This window comes from Lemur catta, chromosome 1 (assembly GCF_020740605.2).
Source record: "Lemur catta isolate mLemCat1 chromosome 1, mLemCat1.pri, whole genome shotgun sequence".
Taxonomy (NCBI): domain Eukaryota; kingdom Metazoa; phylum Chordata; class Mammalia; order Primates; family Lemuridae; genus Lemur; species Lemur catta.
In genome coordinates, this window is record NC_059128.1 from 41,270,092 (window position 1) to 41,286,497 (window position 16,406).

The 16,406-nt window shown below is 47.0% G+C and overlaps 1 protein-coding gene across 5 annotated transcripts in view; it reads right to left on the bottom strand.

Annotated features, from left to right (window-relative positions):
- The window catches only part of SAMD4A (sterile alpha motif domain containing 4A), a 207,873-nt gene that overhangs the window by 32,490 nt on the left and 158,977 nt on the right, over positions 1-16,406 (bottom strand). For all 5 annotated transcript variants that reach the window (XM_045566851.1, XM_045566875.1, XM_045566858.1 and 2 more), the window contains 2 exons: positions 10,245-10,354; positions 7,931-8,017 (listed from right to left, as the gene is read on the bottom strand). In XM_045566851.1, coding sequence (XP_045422807.1) covers positions 7,931-8,017; positions 10,245-10,354 — 197 coding nt within the window. The remainder of the gene's footprint in view (positions 1-7,930; positions 8,018-10,244; positions 10,355-16,406) is intronic.

Consider the following 16,406-nt stretch of genomic DNA (forward strand, 5'->3'; position numbering starts at 1 on the left):
TACATTTATACATTTTACATTCACACGCTCTAGAAGTTGTGTAACAAAGTTGGGTCATGTGATGGCTTTGTTTCGTGTATGATTTTAGATGAAGGAACCCATTCATGCACACCTTCACCCAGCCCATGACACGAGCAGAGACTCTGGGTCAGATGCCCCAGCTTGAATCCTGGCACTGCTGTGTGACCTTGAGCAAATGACTTAACCTCTCTGTGCCTCAGAGGCCCTGTGTACAAAGTGAGGACAACAATAGTAGCTGCCTCGTCGGGTGGTTGCGATGATGTCAATATTTGTAAAGCTGCAGGGTTAGTGTCTGTCACTCTATCATGTGCTTCTCTGTGAAATGACCAAGCATGAGTTGAGTGCTCCTATGTGCCAGGCACCGTGCTAGGCAGGGGGGTGCCGGGCGTAGGAATACAGTGGAAACAGCCTTTAGGCTTCCCCTAGCAGGTTTACAACCTGCGACAAGACGAACATATGATGCCAGGGCTGTGTCATGGGCCAGGGCTGCCACGAGGGGAGACTCTTGTAGAGGGTGACACAGGCGCAGGGTCTCGAATGAGCGTGGGCACGGAGACCCTGGGGAGGACGTTGCGGGCGGAGGGCACAGGCCCTGAGGTGGGAGCACGTGAGGAACAGCGGGCAGCCCGCGGGCGAGCAGGGTGGGAAAGGAGTTCCCAGGAGCCACGCGGGCCTGACCCTGCGGGCTGGGGCAGGGATGCTGGAACTTACTCTAAATGAGACGGGAAACCTGGGAAGGTTTTGAGCAAGGGAGTGACATGTTCTAGAAGGATCACTGTGGAGAGAAATATGTATAATGTGTATGTGTAACATGTCTTTACGTGTTGTATAATAAAATTGGATCATTTTGCAGTTTGGTGCACTAGGCACTGCTTATCAGAAAAAAGAATGAAAGTTGATTCTCACAGACACTAATCTCCGTCCCAGGGACTCCCAGAGGCCTAGCTGTGCGTGGCTAGGGCACAGGGGCCTGGGGCCTTCCCTGGCGTGGTGGGTGGGCTGGGCCCTCTGCCACAAGCTTCCCCCAGTGCTCGTGCAGGCAAGGCTTCCCTGGGACCCAGGAAGGACACTGACAATCAGGGCCCTGATTACTAATGAAGCATTTAATCTTCTGAGAGCCCAGAATAGCAGGGACATAATTTAAAAAGCCTGGCACGTGAGTATCCAATCCCTTCCTGGGATCCTCTCTCATGAAGAACACGTGCTGGAGGATGTCAGGGAATGCAAACATATGGAACGCGATCATTTCTGCACCCAAACCTTCCTGATCGATCAGAAAAAGGAAAGCTGAGGACGGCAGCCTTGGACACGCGTGCTTCAATTCTGGGCAGCAAAGGACACCAACAGTCACACCCTGTCTTTTGCTTTCTTTTGAGGGGGAGGGGTTGGAAGTGGAGCCTGAATTGTGCCTTAGCCTAGTTGGCAAGAAGGGTTTGTGAAGGAAGTGAAATTTTAGTTAGCCACCAGAATTGTCGCAGACCTGGCCAGGGCCACCATTCGGCCTATTTTAGGGGAGAGAGTCCATTTTCCTTCTAGACAGGAGGGCTTCAGAAGGCGTCCACCTTCCTCTACACATGGCACGTCTGTGCGGGTGGGTGTGCCCTGAGCAGCCCCACTGTCTCTGCTGCCCAGCCTGGGACTGGTGCTGTCCCAGAGCCCGGACGCCACCGTGTGACTGGCTTCCCTGACTTTGGACCTGGCGATCTGGCCAGGGCAGGGCACAGGGAGGTGAGCTGGCTGACCCCCGCCAGGTGAGCACCTACCGCCTTTGCTCCTGCCAACTGCCCAGCCAGCACCTGGGTTGTGGAAGGTACTGACCTCCTTGTCCAGCCCATGACTGAGGAGGGGAAGGGAAAAGAGAAAAAAAGGGACGGGGCTTCCCCATGAAAGGGACTTGGCAGCCAAGCTGAGTGGTCACGTGTATCCCTGCCATGCCACCCCACATGGCTGCTAACACCGAGGTGAGCAAATGAGTGCTTGTGACACTCTGTCAACTGCCACCAAACCCTTGCCTGCTCTTGTCACATGGCAAGAAGGCTTCTGTAGTTAGTGGTGAGAGAAGATGATTTTGGTTGTGTGAAGAGCTGAACTCCTTCAGACAGGAAACATATGCATGCCCTAAATTCAAATCTTATCTTATTCTTCTATTGGAGACAACCACACCAAAAAAAGAAACCATAGACATAATGAATAATGTCGGACACTTTCTGTAAAATATAACTTCTCAAGAATCATGTAGAGTTGAGTTTTGTTCCCCTTCACCGCCCGCATAAACTTCAAGCTATTGCCTCAAAGATAACACTTGGCTTATGACCATTTGGCCAATCCTCTGCTCATGCCAGCACCACTGGGGTGAAACTTTGACCTTTAAGTCATGTTCCTGACGGTTTTTTTTTTTTTTTTTTTTTTTTAAGACAGAGTCTCACTCTGTTGCCTGGGCTAGAGTGCCAGGGTGTCAGCCTAGCAGCACCTCAAACTCCTGGGCTCAAGTGATCCTCCAGACTCAGCCTCCTGAGTAGCTGGGACTACATGCGTGTACCACCACGCCTGGCTAATTTTGTCTATTTTTAGTCACCTTGCTAATATTTTTTTCTATTTTTAGTAGAGACGGGGTCTCTTGCTCAGGCTGGTCTTGAACTCTTGACCTCAAGTGATCCTCCCACCCCGGCCTCCCAGAGTGCTGGGATTACAGGTGTGAGCCACCGTGCCCAGCCATGTTCCTGACTCTTAAAAACGAATTCCTGAACTCAGCACAGAGTGCCCAAATTGAAAAGGAGGCAGGGAAATGGCCTGAATGGAACTCAACCTAGTGCTCTCAATTCTCCATGTTGACAAAAATCGGGAATCCACCCAAGCCTCTATTGATCCTTCATACCAAAAATATAACCCTACCTTATAAATACAAAGAGGCAAAATGAAGCTGTCCATTAACTAACATGCCAATACAAAGCCACCGTGCCGAGGAGCGCCTTTGAAAGCAGACAGCAGAAGTCTGGCCCGCCGCTGGCCACAGCCACTGCTCTGTGGACAAGCAGGAAGGAATTACTTTCTCACCATCCCAGCCCGGCCTGGCTGCTTAGGTCTTGGAGGAAGTCTGGTTCATGGGCATGTGACATCAACAAGGCACAAACCATTTGGAAAAGGGAGATTAGAGCAGCCAAAGTGTCCCCATCACTTATGTATTTTGTCTCCGGCCCCATCCTTCCCTTTGTGTAAGGAGAACTGGGACTTCTCACATGACGGACAGGACTCCTGTATCTCCTTAAATCCCTTCTTTCTCTCCTCCTTTCATTGACCCTCAGCTGCTGAGCCCTCCCATCAGCCAGGTGCTGTTATGCACTGGGGACATAAAAACAAATATGTCACAATCCTCACCCTGAGACGCTCACAGTTCCTGGCACCCACATGGCATGATAGGCATGAGGACAGGGAGCTGTGGGAACACAAAAGGGAGACCCCTAACCACTACTGTGTGGGTGGGGGCGGGGGTGCATGTTTCAGGAAAAGAGGAATAACACGTAGGAGACAGGATGAAAGGATACTCCACGTGGCTGAGCGGGGCTCAGAGTAGCCAGAGATGAAGCTGAAGAGCTTCTCCAGGGCTGAGACTGAATCGGCTGCTCTGGAGTTTGGACTCACTTCAGTCTCTTTCTCTTAAAACAAGGACAAGAACAGCTGTCCTGATTACCTTAGGAGGTTTGCTGTAAAGGCCAAACACACAGAAAAGTGTGAAACATTTTTTAAGAGTATAGGCCGGGCGCGGTGGCTCACACCTGTAAATCCTAGCACTTTGGGAAGCCAAGGTGGGAGGATCGTTTGAGCTCAGGAATTTCAGATCAGCCTGAACAAGAGTGAGACCCCGTCTCTACTAAAAATAGAAAAATTAGCTGGGCATTGTGGTACGCGCCTGTAGTCCCAGCTACTCGGGAGGCTGAGGTAGGAGGATTGCTTGAGCCCAGGAGTTGGAGGCTGCAGTGAGCTATAATGATGCCACTGCACTCTACCTGGGGCAAAAGAGTGAGACTCTGTCTCAAGAAAAAAAAAAGTATAAAGTGTACCATACTAGCATAAGGTATTATTACTCTGGACATATTTAGCATTTAATACTATTAAATTTAACTGCTGTTTCTCTGTAGCAGTTGGTGAAATCAGGGTCTCAGATCTGAACTCAAGAGGATGAGATCTGGACGTATCTGAAGAAAGGCACAGGCTCGCAGAGAAGCAATTTCTCCCTTAAGCAGAAATAAATGGAACTAGGGTGGATGTGTGTGTGAGTGTGCGAGTATTTCCTTTCTCCACGCCAGGCTTCCAGGCTCAGAAAATGGTTTAGCTGTACAGTTCGGGAGTTGAAAGGAAAAATGGTGAACAAAAGCATGTGCAAACATTTTCTTGATTTAAGATAAATGTTGAAAAATCTGCCCCAGTGACCATCTTAATTTTCCTTTTACCTCTTCCATCAAATATCTTGAGAAGTCTATGAATCCACACCCGAAAGCCTCATCACACATTCACACAGCTGGTTCACGGGTTTCTGCTTCTGTCCCCTCCCATTCCCTTGAAACCCCTCTCGACATGGCTGCAGTGCCCTGCTGAGGGCCAGTTCCAGGGCACAGTGTTGGGTTTCCACTGAATGTGGCACCTCGTGGCGCCTGCTGGGAGCCCCGCCTCCCATGCTCTCTGACCCCCTGGGTGGGGCTCAGCCTCTGTTATCGCTCAGTCCCCCCATATTTCATGGTGCCCCTCAGGTCTGTCCTCGGCTTTTACCACTTGACACACACTTCCCGGAGTGCCAACTCCCAGGTACACACAGATGACCCACAGCTGGGTCTTCCAAACCCCGTGGGGCTCACGGACTCCAGACCTGCTCTTCGGGCCACTGACTTGCCACTTCCACTTGGGGTCCCACAGGCACCTCAGACTCAACCCGTCCAGCTGAACTCCATTTCCCACTTCCCTGTATTTTCTGTCCCCAAATGCCATGACACTCAAGCCCAGGCCTCCTGATAACTACCAGACTCCCTGTAAACAATCTCTATTATCTTTCTCCATCCTCAGTGCCTCTGTTTTGGTCCAAGGTCCCATTCAAGACCTGCTTTAGTCTCCTAATGAGCTTCCAGCCAGCATGGCTCCTATAAAGGTGTCCCTCCCTCACCACTGCAGAGTGGTCTATTTCACCCCAGGAAGAGTCCCTGCCTTGGTGATTACAGTGATCACACTGGATTGTGAGATCACGTGGAACCATATCTAACTGTCCCAATGCATGTCCCTCGCTCCCCAAGGCAGGAACCACGCATTACTCACGGTGAGCCTCCAGTGGATGGGGCAAATCAAGACCAGGCCGCTGCTTAGTTCAGCGTCCAGTCACTGAATGGAAGAGCTCTGGCCGTGGAGCTCATCTGCAGCCACTGCCGATTATGAACTAGCAATGGGCGGGGCCCCAGCCATCTCCTTAGAAATCTCTGGGCTCTATGTGAGGTAAGAATGCTGGCGGCAGGCACGGGCAGCACGACAGCATTGCCAACGACGTGGTCAGCCCAGGGTTGTCTGGGAGTGCCTGGAAAATGGCTGATGTGAGCCTGTCACTGGTGCCATCAGCGGTAACAGGTTTCAGACAACCCTTCCCTGCAGGAGCAGAAGAGGCAGAGCCAAGCGCTGTCCTCCGTGGATGCCAGGGGGAGAGTCCCCACCCCCAGGCCCTCAGCTCCTGCAGGGACAGCCTGTTGGAGGGACGTCTGAACATTCAGGTGTCCCAAAGCAAGCACAACCTGGCTGTCTGACAGACACAAGCTCTCCTCTCTCAAAGAAGTCAGACTGAATCAAGTCGCTCTCGCCTTGCAATTGGCCATTAGCTGCCACCATACTTTGTACTATGTTTGGCCTCTTTTTACCTTTCCCATTCCAGTGAACTGGGGAGAAAGTATTTTTGTGGAGTCAACATTATTCTAGATGTGAAATCTGGGACACAGAAAACATCACCACGTCAGGGCCACCCTTGCTACCTGGCTGCCCTAGCGTGGGCAATTCCGCCTCTTTGTCCCTCGGGTGGGTACGTTTCCTCAGTGACGGAGGAAATGAATGACTGCCCGAAGGATGCTCCAGAAATAAGGAGGGAAAATCGCTCATTCAGTGTAACACTTAGCAATCTAATCCCTATGCAAAATGTTTTCTGTACTTTCTAGCAGATAAGGGGTAAATTGGCCTTTTGAATGTTCCCCCCCAAAAGAACAGTTTTTTATATTAAAAATGGCAATAATCACTCAGTGAGACAAGCTGCTTGCTAAAGGAGTTACCATAACATTAAAAAGAACAAAAGAGGCTTTTAGTTTTTTTTTTTTTTTTGAGACAGAGTCTCACTTTGTTGCCCGGGCTAGAGTGAGTGCCATGGCGTCAGCCTAGCTCACAGCAACCTCAAACTCCTGGGCTTAAGCAATCCTCCTGCCTCAGCCTCCCCAGTAGCTGGGACTACAGGCATGCGCCACCATGCCTGGCTAATTTTTTCTCTATATATATTTTTAGTTGTCCAGATAATTTATTTCTATTTTTTTAGTAGAGACGGGGTCTCGCTCAGGCTGGTCTCGAACTCCTGACCTCGAGCGATCCACCCACCTCGGCCTCCCAGAGGGGTAGGATTACAGGAGTGAGCTACCTCACCCGGCCGAGAAATAATGTTTTAAGAAAAATAAAAAAATAAAATAATAAAAACAACAATACCCTCAGGTTCAGCTGGGTAGCTCACTTGTAATTTGTAGTTCACTTTAATCGAGAAGAGGCCTTTAATCACGGGTGTGCATGTGAGTAGCCTCTACCAGTCTATCTGGCCAGAGGTTTTAAAAGACACTTTCCTTATAAAGTTATATATGCATATTTCATAAATATAGATAACATACAATATGTGATACACATTAAGTATAACTTTATATAGTGTATGTAAAATTATACTCACCCATATCTTTGTGTATAAGTTTTAAAAAAATTCCCACGCCATTAAAATGTTTATGTGCTCACAAAACTTGCTTTAGACCTCTCTCCCTCAATACTTTGTCCGCTTCCAAAGGCTCCCTGGAATTATTAGGTTACCACTCAAGCTCTGCAGGCTACAAACACCCTCAAACTTCCCAGCCACCACTCCCAGCCGCACAAGAATCCCAACTCCAGGGCAGAGCAGCACTGGTGCATGTGTATTGTGGAACAGACCCGCTCTCCTTTGGACCTTAGTGAAATCATACAGTGATTAAGTCCTAGAAACGACACTGTTACCTGACACAAAGATAAGAAGATGGCCTGTGTAGGCAGCAAACAAAAAGGGACAGTAAGCGGCTGATAACTGCTCTTAATGTTGGAATAAACTCTTTTCATCATGTAGCATTTTTGAGATGGTTCCTATCAGTCATGGGGACCCATTCTGTTGAGTTAAAGTCTGAAATTATTCTCTTGAGAACCAACTATGGCCATCTGCCGGATGCTTTCGACCCCCTCTCTTGGGACCTGGAGTGCACCTGTTGGTGTTCACCACTCTGGGGGCAGCTTTCCCCAAAACCAGGTCCTCCCCTGGGTGGTCAGCAAGAACACCTGCATATTCCTTATACTCTCTCATCGAGGGTTCAGCCTTTGATTGTCTACAAATGTACACAAGGCAGAGGCAAATGTATACAAAAAGGGTACATTTGATGGCACTTCCTCAGAGTTTTAGGTTGGCCTGGACCCAGGGAATAAGCATGTTTCAGTATCAGGTTATAAAGAAGCAGGTATAACCGGGAAATTTCACTTCAAAATCACTGTATTTCTCTAAGCTTGGTCACGAAACCATGTGATATACTCTGTAAGTCTGTTCATTTCCAACTGAGAATCTTACTTGGTCCATTTTTCCATGATGAATGTGGACATGTCTGCTTGCCTGGTCATGACTTACCCTTTCCAAAGATTTCAGGAGATTTTGTCTTTCCTTGAGCTTCTGAATACTGATGACAATTTTGTGTCTTGCACCTTTGGTAACGTTCTGTAATTGAATACAGTATATTAAAAATATATTTAAAAACACACTTTTAAGTAAGCATCAGCTTACAGAGTCAGAGCTATTTATTAATAGTATTATACTTTACTGTCTTCTTTGTCCTACATGGTCACAGACTAGTCAACATCCATTTACCTCTCTCATTAATACCCATTGTCATAAACCTCTTCTTATGAAATATTCTACCTCCATCTAGCTACACATTTGTCTGATCTTTTGGTTGTGCCCTTTGTTTGTATCTCTATCTTTCTGTGTCTTAGAGAGAGATACAGAATGGCCAGTTATCCCACCCAGCATGAAATTTCTTAATAGTCTTAAAAGATAATTTTTAAGTCCAATATTCCTCCTCTTCTCCAGTTCCCCTCAGTTCCCCTGAAGGCACCACCCCAAACAGACACTCATGGTTTCTCCAGCCTTTCCTATGTCTTTCCCCGTCTTGAGGAGGTAAGTCCACATGTAGTGGCAAAGTCCTTGTGCAGTGTCAGAAAACATGGGGAATGTTTGTTAGTTTGCAGTCCCTCTTTTGTTTCCCTAAGGAAAACTAGAATAGAACATAAATCCATAATTCAGTCATTACTCCAGGTAAATGATTAGGCTTCACAGTAAGAGTTATGGATTTTATCTCCTTAACTGGTGGCAGTGGTGAGGCTAAAGATTTAAACACTTGTTGATTATAGATACTGCAGATTTCCCAATAGATGGTCTTTTCTCAAATAAGGTCTCGAATACGAATATCTGGTGACTTCTTGCAAGTAGTCCATAGAATTCCTCTTAAAGACGGCAAAGATAGGAATACTAGCAACATCACCTTTACTTAAAAACTTAAGACTCACGTGACAAGTGAACCCAGTCTCTAAGATGGAACACTGGGGGCATATTCCTGTTTACCCTTAACTTTGGGTTCCAGTGAATTAAATAACTCTGAAAGTCGTGCTGGCCTCTGGCTCTGCCCCCTGTGTCCATTATTTCATGTTTTTTTTCCAAGTTGAACAACTGATGACTTAGATTTTTTTTTTCAACTCTGACCCAAACACAAAAATGCTCTTAGAAATAGTTCTCATCAATCCCCAGGATCTCAAGGAGCAATCAAGATCCACAGAGTGGTGGGAGAAATGTTAGGAAGTTGAAATTAGTGCCTTTCATTCTCTGAGAATGTGCAGTGACTTTGGGCTTTGTCTTGTGTCTCAGTCCTGGGATTCAGCCAGGCCTGCAGAGGTTAACTGAGGGTACCGAATAACCACTGGGGAGCCAGCAATCTGCAGGGAGGTCTGCATCCAGACCAACCGTGCCCGCAATGGTACAATCTCCCCTTCCTGCAGGGAAAATATTATTAGCTTGTTCAGACCGTCAATTCTTTTAAATCACTGCTCAAAGGAAACTGAGGTCCATCTGAAACATGCAAATAACATTTTAAACAAGGGAAACAAAGACATCGGTCTGATCTATTGACTTGAGCACAGCACAACCCTTAGTTTCAAGGGTTCTGTTGATGGCCTTTGCCATGCACTTTTGGGGAAAGATGCCTCAGAAGGAAGGAGGACCTTTGTCCTTTTATGGCGTGCGGAAAGGAAATGAAATCTGAGACCTGGGCAAATGTCTTTCTTGATGATTGTTCTATGTTAGTCAAGGTGGTTAGAAGAAAAAATATTTTGTACAATTTATTCCAGTCTCAACTAAGACCAGGCTGAACGTGATTTTTCAAAAGTGTTGGGGCAGGTTTGAGGTACGACCTGGTACTTCTATTCACTAGGCCAGTTAGAAGTTAGCTGATTTGTGCCCGGACTGGACAACAGAAAATGGATCTGTCGCTCCCCAAATAAGCCCTGGTTGGCAGAGGGAGGGAGAGAGTGAGAAAAGCAAAGGCAGGGACACAGATTCTTTGAGGCCATGGTCAAATGTTACTTCTAGAAGACTCCACTGATTCCTCCCTAGCACCTGGGACTTTTAGAGCATCGCTGGGTTATGCCTCTTCATACCACTCTATCTCACCCTCATTACCCTGTGGTGATCTGCTTGTCTCCCATCTCCTATTGGACTCTGAAGGCAAGAACCCAGCCTCACTCACCATGGGGTGCTGGCTGGCACGGGGCAGTTTTCAGGACGAGGCAAGCGACTGTGTGGGTTTGGGTATGGGTCCAAACCAGGTTGTCCAGAACTTGAACTTCAGGTCCTGCCTGGGTACCCTCAGGGAACAGTCACCTTAAGCACATACCTGAGCCTCCAGCTGGCACTCGGTGAGGGCCATCATCTCCTCATAGGTCATCTGGGAGAAAAGCGCAGCATACTTGTGCAGGCGGAGACTTTTTAACCAGGCTGGAACATCTGTAGTGCAAGGTGTGCAAGAGATGGGGAGAGAAATGAGAGGGAACGAGAAGAGATGACAAAAGATGTGGGAATAGAGAAAAGAAAAGAAGGTGATGGTCAGAGGAAAAAAAGAAAAAAAAATCCACATTTATGTTACTACTTGCTTAATTTTAGCTGAGACACAGAAATCTTGGGCTGCCCCTGTGACCTACCTACTGGTGGGCTCCTTTATTCTATTTACATAAGGGATTGCTAACTTGGGGTCCATGGGCTTCAGGGCATACAGAAATCCCTAAAATTGTGAATATATGAGCATTTTTCTGGGCAGAGGGTCATCTATAGCTTCCATAAGATTATGACGATAAAAAAAAAAAAAGGCAAGGAAAGACTGCTTTATCTGGACTGCCTCATTCTCATTGTTGATTTGGAAAGAGCTGATTTAGAATGTTAAAGCTACATAGGAGGCAGCTACATTTTCAAGATAATTTCTTTGTACATTCCATGCAGATTTCCACGTGTTGTTTCAGCCATTCCCACAATGATAGGAAAACCAGGCAACTGTTGCACCCCATGGGTGGGGTCACTGTAATTCCAAGCCTGATCTTTGCTGTGCTATAATGTCTCCCCATACCCCAGTGGGGAAAAGGGCATCTTGCATCCCCAAACTCTGTCTCATGGGGTTATGTCCTCTGACCATTTCTCCAAGCTACAGAATGTATCTGGATGCATCTTTGACTTTTTCCTTGAATGACAATCAGTACTATATCAGGACTTGAAAGGCCCAAAGACTGGCTGGGCCATAGGATAATGGAAAAGCCAAAGCACATTGTAAATAATGCCCCCCCCCCCCCCCAGTTTGGGATTCTAGAGTTAAGAAAAGTAAATAGTAACTGTACTGAAAATCCACAGGAGAATTATTACCTTGCCAAATACAACCAAAGCACAGCACATGCCCATACTCTTTTAAATCAGAGTTTTTGAACTAATAGGATCTTTGAAATGTTTCCGGAATCATCTTCCCCCACTCCTGGCTCACTCTAAAGATGGCAAAATGAAGTCATTAAGCCTAGATCTCAGAGCAAGTATGTGGTGAAATGGGAACTAGAATGCAGGTCTCCTGATTCCTAGCTCTTTCCTACATTGCATCAAATTCTTGTAAAATAAGGACCAAACAGCAGCCCATTAGTGGTAGGGCTGAGTAACAGTGTGTGCAAAGTGCTTTGAAATGCTAAAGCATTGGGTAAATGTTATTCATGTTTTCTATTAAGTATTATCCATTACTAACCATGTGGATTGCAAGATACCATCATTGACTGCAAAGTGCTTTATTCTGAGGAACCAACAAACCACATATTATACATTCAAAAATAAGTAGGAACTTTCTAAATTTTCAATGTTTAGAGTAGACAACTGGGATTGATGAAAGAGGCCTGGTGTATTCTGAAATCAGGTCCTGCTTCCTGGGGGGAACCAAAGCTAGGATTAGGGGATGTGGGTATGGGATGGTCTCCTGAACTCAAAGATCCAGGTGGGCATGGTGCACGCCTGGTGAGGCTACCTCTTGATTTGCACGAATGTGAAGGCCAATCAAGGCGACTGTCTAGAGAATTACAATTGGACACTCAATGGCATTTTAAGAACAGACTCAGTTATCTTAGGCTAGAAATCACTTCATTCTGTGCTTTGAAGCCATTCATTCTACTGTGACAAGCAAGAGTGCCTGTGTGACCATTATTAACCACAAACCGACAAGGCTTCCCCAGGCACATAGTACTAACCCTTTACATCCTCCTCAACCCAAACTGTGGTTGGACCAAGAGTCCAGGACATGCCAGCTCAGGAGTCTGGCACTTTCTCTCCCGCAACATCTTGGAGCTATTTTACCAGACTTTATTCCCCACCCGTTTTTGCTTCTGAAACAATGCTAATGCTCCTGCAGAGTGAGCTGCAATGATTTTAACCACAGCTCTGACTTTCAGGCCAACAGCATGTTACCACTCTGTCACCAGGTTTGGTGTTCGCCATTTACATCTCTGAAAGTCCCAAGTCGTTGCTCAGAAACTCAATGATCACGATTCAGAGACATCTGGGTAACTCAATGCCACAGTTGGGCACAATGCATCACAAAAGAGAAGGGAGCAACCTTATACACCAAACTCTCACTGGGTGCCCTACAGCTTAATCATGCAAAATCCACAGATGATAAAACAAGCAGAATCCCAAGCTACTGGACTGTGTTGTGAACTGGGTGTTTTATAAGCCAAGGTGACAACATGGTGTTTTAAGAGTCAGGAAGTGCAAGGTGCAAGTCTCAGCTCAATCAGTGCTAGTTCCTTTTCTATAAAACTATTTTGACAACTAGAATCTTTCTAGTTAGAAGAATGGAAGAGGCTGCTTCACTCATTTAGTCAAAATGCGGGTCCATTGGGAGTTGTTTTCCTGGAAAAGGCTCCTATGCAACTTCAGGACGTGATGAGCTAGGCTTTCCTGAAGAGTTATTTCTAGATGCATTCCTGGGTAATGTTAAGTTCCTTTGACCATATGTTCCTTGAGGCAGGGACACATGAATGCTGTTTTTAGAGCAAGAATCTTGGTGCCTAGCTCAGTGCCATGTGCTCAAAGTTCTCCTGCAAGGAGAATTGAGGAACAGAGAAGAGGAAGGCCCAGTTCTTAAGAACACAGCCTACTAACCTTTCACCCCATGGCATGTTGCAAGGCACTTTCCCTTGCTAGGGATTAAGACAAAACTCCATTAAAAGGGAAGCAAATCAGAGAACCAAGATCCTTGACCATTTCATTCCCCTCGAGCCAGGAATTCCAATGATGCTGGATTCTGTAAGACGCTGGCCAGGGATGAACTTTAACTGAATGCTCAGGTCCTTTCCCATGGTCCAGATGCCACAATCTTGGATGCAATGCTAAGATCTTCCTTTTTCAGTCTGTGGAGCTGTGGCTATGGTTGCAAGACATAGATAAGCAGGGGAGAGGCAGAGTGGTTTCCTGGAGAAGCTGATATGTGATTGAAAGCACGCATGCCCCTGGCTGGCACACAGCTGTTTTGCTTCGTCTGTGCTGCTTCTGATGACATGCTAATGGAGGTCTCAAACTAGAAGGTCACTCTCCTATGCAGTGTGAGAAAGATAAAGATGCTTTTGCTATGTGCTGGGCTGACTTTCTTGTCAAGTATGGGAATACTGATATTTGCTCGTTCAACACTTATTGAATGCCTACTACGGGGGCCAGGTGCGGTGAAGGCATGTCCCTGCCATCAGGGCACTTTTAATCCAGAGAGAATGGCTGACTCATACACGGAAATTATAATAGCAGCAGGACAAGTGCCAAGTCCATTCATAGTTCTTGGGAGCACAGAACAATGAGCATTTTGGTTTGTCTTAGGGAGTGAGGGGTAGCTCCAGAACAGCAGCAACTTAGAGTCCCCCAGGAAGCCATCTCAGGGAGCAGTAACAGCAGAGGAACAAAGCACAGGACCAAGAGAGCACTCAGTGTAGGGCAAACACTTGGTGAATGGTGGACAACGGCCAGAGATAAGGTGGGGCAAACAGGTGGCAGGGGTCAGATGTCTGAGGCATGTAATACTGAAACGAGGAGTGTAGACTTCATCTTGTGGGTGATGAAAAACTGTTGAAATCTGGGCAGCAGAGCACAATCAGAAGAGTGTGCTAGAAAGATGATGGGTGTCAAGGTAAAGCCTGGACTGGAGGATGTGGAGAGTGGAGGCCAAGACATGAACTCAAGAAGACCCTGAAGATGGCTTGGGAGGCATGGCAGAGGGGAAGGAAAGGATGCAAACTGACAGTACTTGAAGAGCAGGGAGCGAGAGAGATACAGGAGCTGGAGAAGGCTCCTTCGATTTAGGAGAGAGCACAGGGGTGAGACAGAAAACACAGGGGAGCAGCAGTTTTGGGGTAAGAAGGGAGAGATGATGAACTGCATGTGAGATCAGCAGAGTGTCACTGCCTTTGGGTCACGCAGGGGGGGAAGTCAACTTCAGGATCTTGGAAGAAAGGTCTGACCTGGAGAACAGCTTGCCTTATCAGTAGCTCATGGTGATGATTTTAGCCACAAAAGTGGATGAGATGATTCAGGCAAGGAGCATGGAGTGAGAGGATGGGAGAGCCAATGGAGAGCCCTGAGAGTGGCAGGCTCCTAGGGAGGTGTAGGGAGAGAAGGTCAACAGGTAGGAGGTTTTTGGGAAAAAGCATCACCATCTATGTGCACGACAGTGGCTCCCATGGCACAGTTGTCATCCTTTATGAAGCTCCTTCTAGACTTTGCTACAGTCCACACTGGTTTATTTTCTTGTGGCCATTTTTGATAACAGTGCTACCCCCATCTTTTATCTGTTCTATGTTCACTTGCTGGTCTCCACTAATGGGATCCAGTTTTCCATTATGCTGCTTTCTATTTCCTTTCTAGAGTTTGGATAAATCAGCCACAGAAAGGGTCTGTGTGTTTAACAGCTCACACAGAAGCTGGGCTCCCATGAGAACCTGGGCTGCATTTCTCCAAGGCCTGCTGTGAAATGCTGCAAATACTAGTCAGGTCAACAGGACATGCAGCACCCGATCCACGAACAAGGAGACCCCGGAAGAGAGAAAGATGGGACCAACATTGCTGAAGGGCCCAACACAGGAAGCAACGTGAAGGGTAGGGAGTAAGGCAGCCCTGGAAGAGAGAAACATGAACCGCCTCAGTCCCATAAAAGGTTCACGTGGGGGGATCCTGGTACCTGCAGATGGAAGATCAACTCCCAACTGTCAGAGAGCCAGGCTCATCTCAAAAGCTCCCTCCCTCCACGATATGACCATGTCCTTGGTCTCTGAGGGAGAGGAGACGAAAGCCAATGGCGGCGTAAGGAGGTACCTACTCTTCATGGTTGAAGTGAGAGGGAAAATGTTCCTTTCAAAAATGAAAAGAAGTTTAGCAACATCATCAAGATTACTAAAGCCTGTCTTTATTTCTGGCCAGAGTGGAATAAACAGGTCAGTTCTGTTCCAGCCTCTGAGCAAAAGACGGAAGGAGACTCGTTCTCTGGTCCTGTTGGAGCCGGGTCCTCCCTGGCCCTGGGAACTGTCCCCGGAGGCCTCCAGGAGGGGCTCCGTGCTTGTGAGGGGCATAAGTGGATCTTGGAAGGCAAGAGAGGCCTAGCTCGGAGAATGCCCACTCCCAAGTGTAAGATGCAAACAGAGGGCCTGAACGCCTCCCTGCAGTCCGCATTAGCTGTGGCGCTGATGAGGGCTCTTTAGAAGCAGTCTCCTTTGTGTGCTTAAACAGCGCCGGGTTCCAGATCAAAGGCTGTCCCCTGAGTGCAGGCACGGTCATTAAGGCACTTCAGCTGAAGATACATGCTTGGTGAGGAACGGAGGTTAAAAGTGTCATGACCTTGAGAATTTGGAGAATCCTGGGGTCTGCTTTTCAAAGATATCAGGGCTCTCAGCCTATCTGAGAAGAGTTAGCACAACTCCCAGCCTGTGAGGACTCACCCATTCAGGTCACGTTTGGGAATACAAAAAAATAAAGCAAATTTATTAAACCCTGGCCTTTAAGTTAAATGAATTCAAGCAAGCAGCTAAAAAGTCAACATTCAGAAAATAATGACTGGTTCCAATGACAGCCAAGCTGAAAGGTGTCCCAGCCACTCCCGGAGCTGTGTCACTCTCTCTCCGTCACTCGGACCTTTATGACCCTCGGAAATGCTGTCTTCCCAACCTTTCTTCCAAAGGTTTCTGACAGGCTCCTTTTTCTTAAGAAAGATCTCACCTCTCAATAATTTTTCTAATCTCATTCTGAGGGAGGCAGAGGTTCAAAGGTCTATGTTTCAAAAACAACTCAAAACCCCAAACCGGCTATTTTAGAGTAGAAAATTTATTTCCTTTGCTCTGGAGAGAAAAAGTTTACCTAAGTTCTACCTAAAAAAGACTCCTTAGAAAAGGCAAAATGAGCACATTTTCACAGTCAGTGGCCCCCTCTGCTTTTAACTGCTGTGTTTTTAATCAAGGTTAGTGGAGCCAATGGTTTCTTTTTTTACCGTTATCAAGTCTATATATGA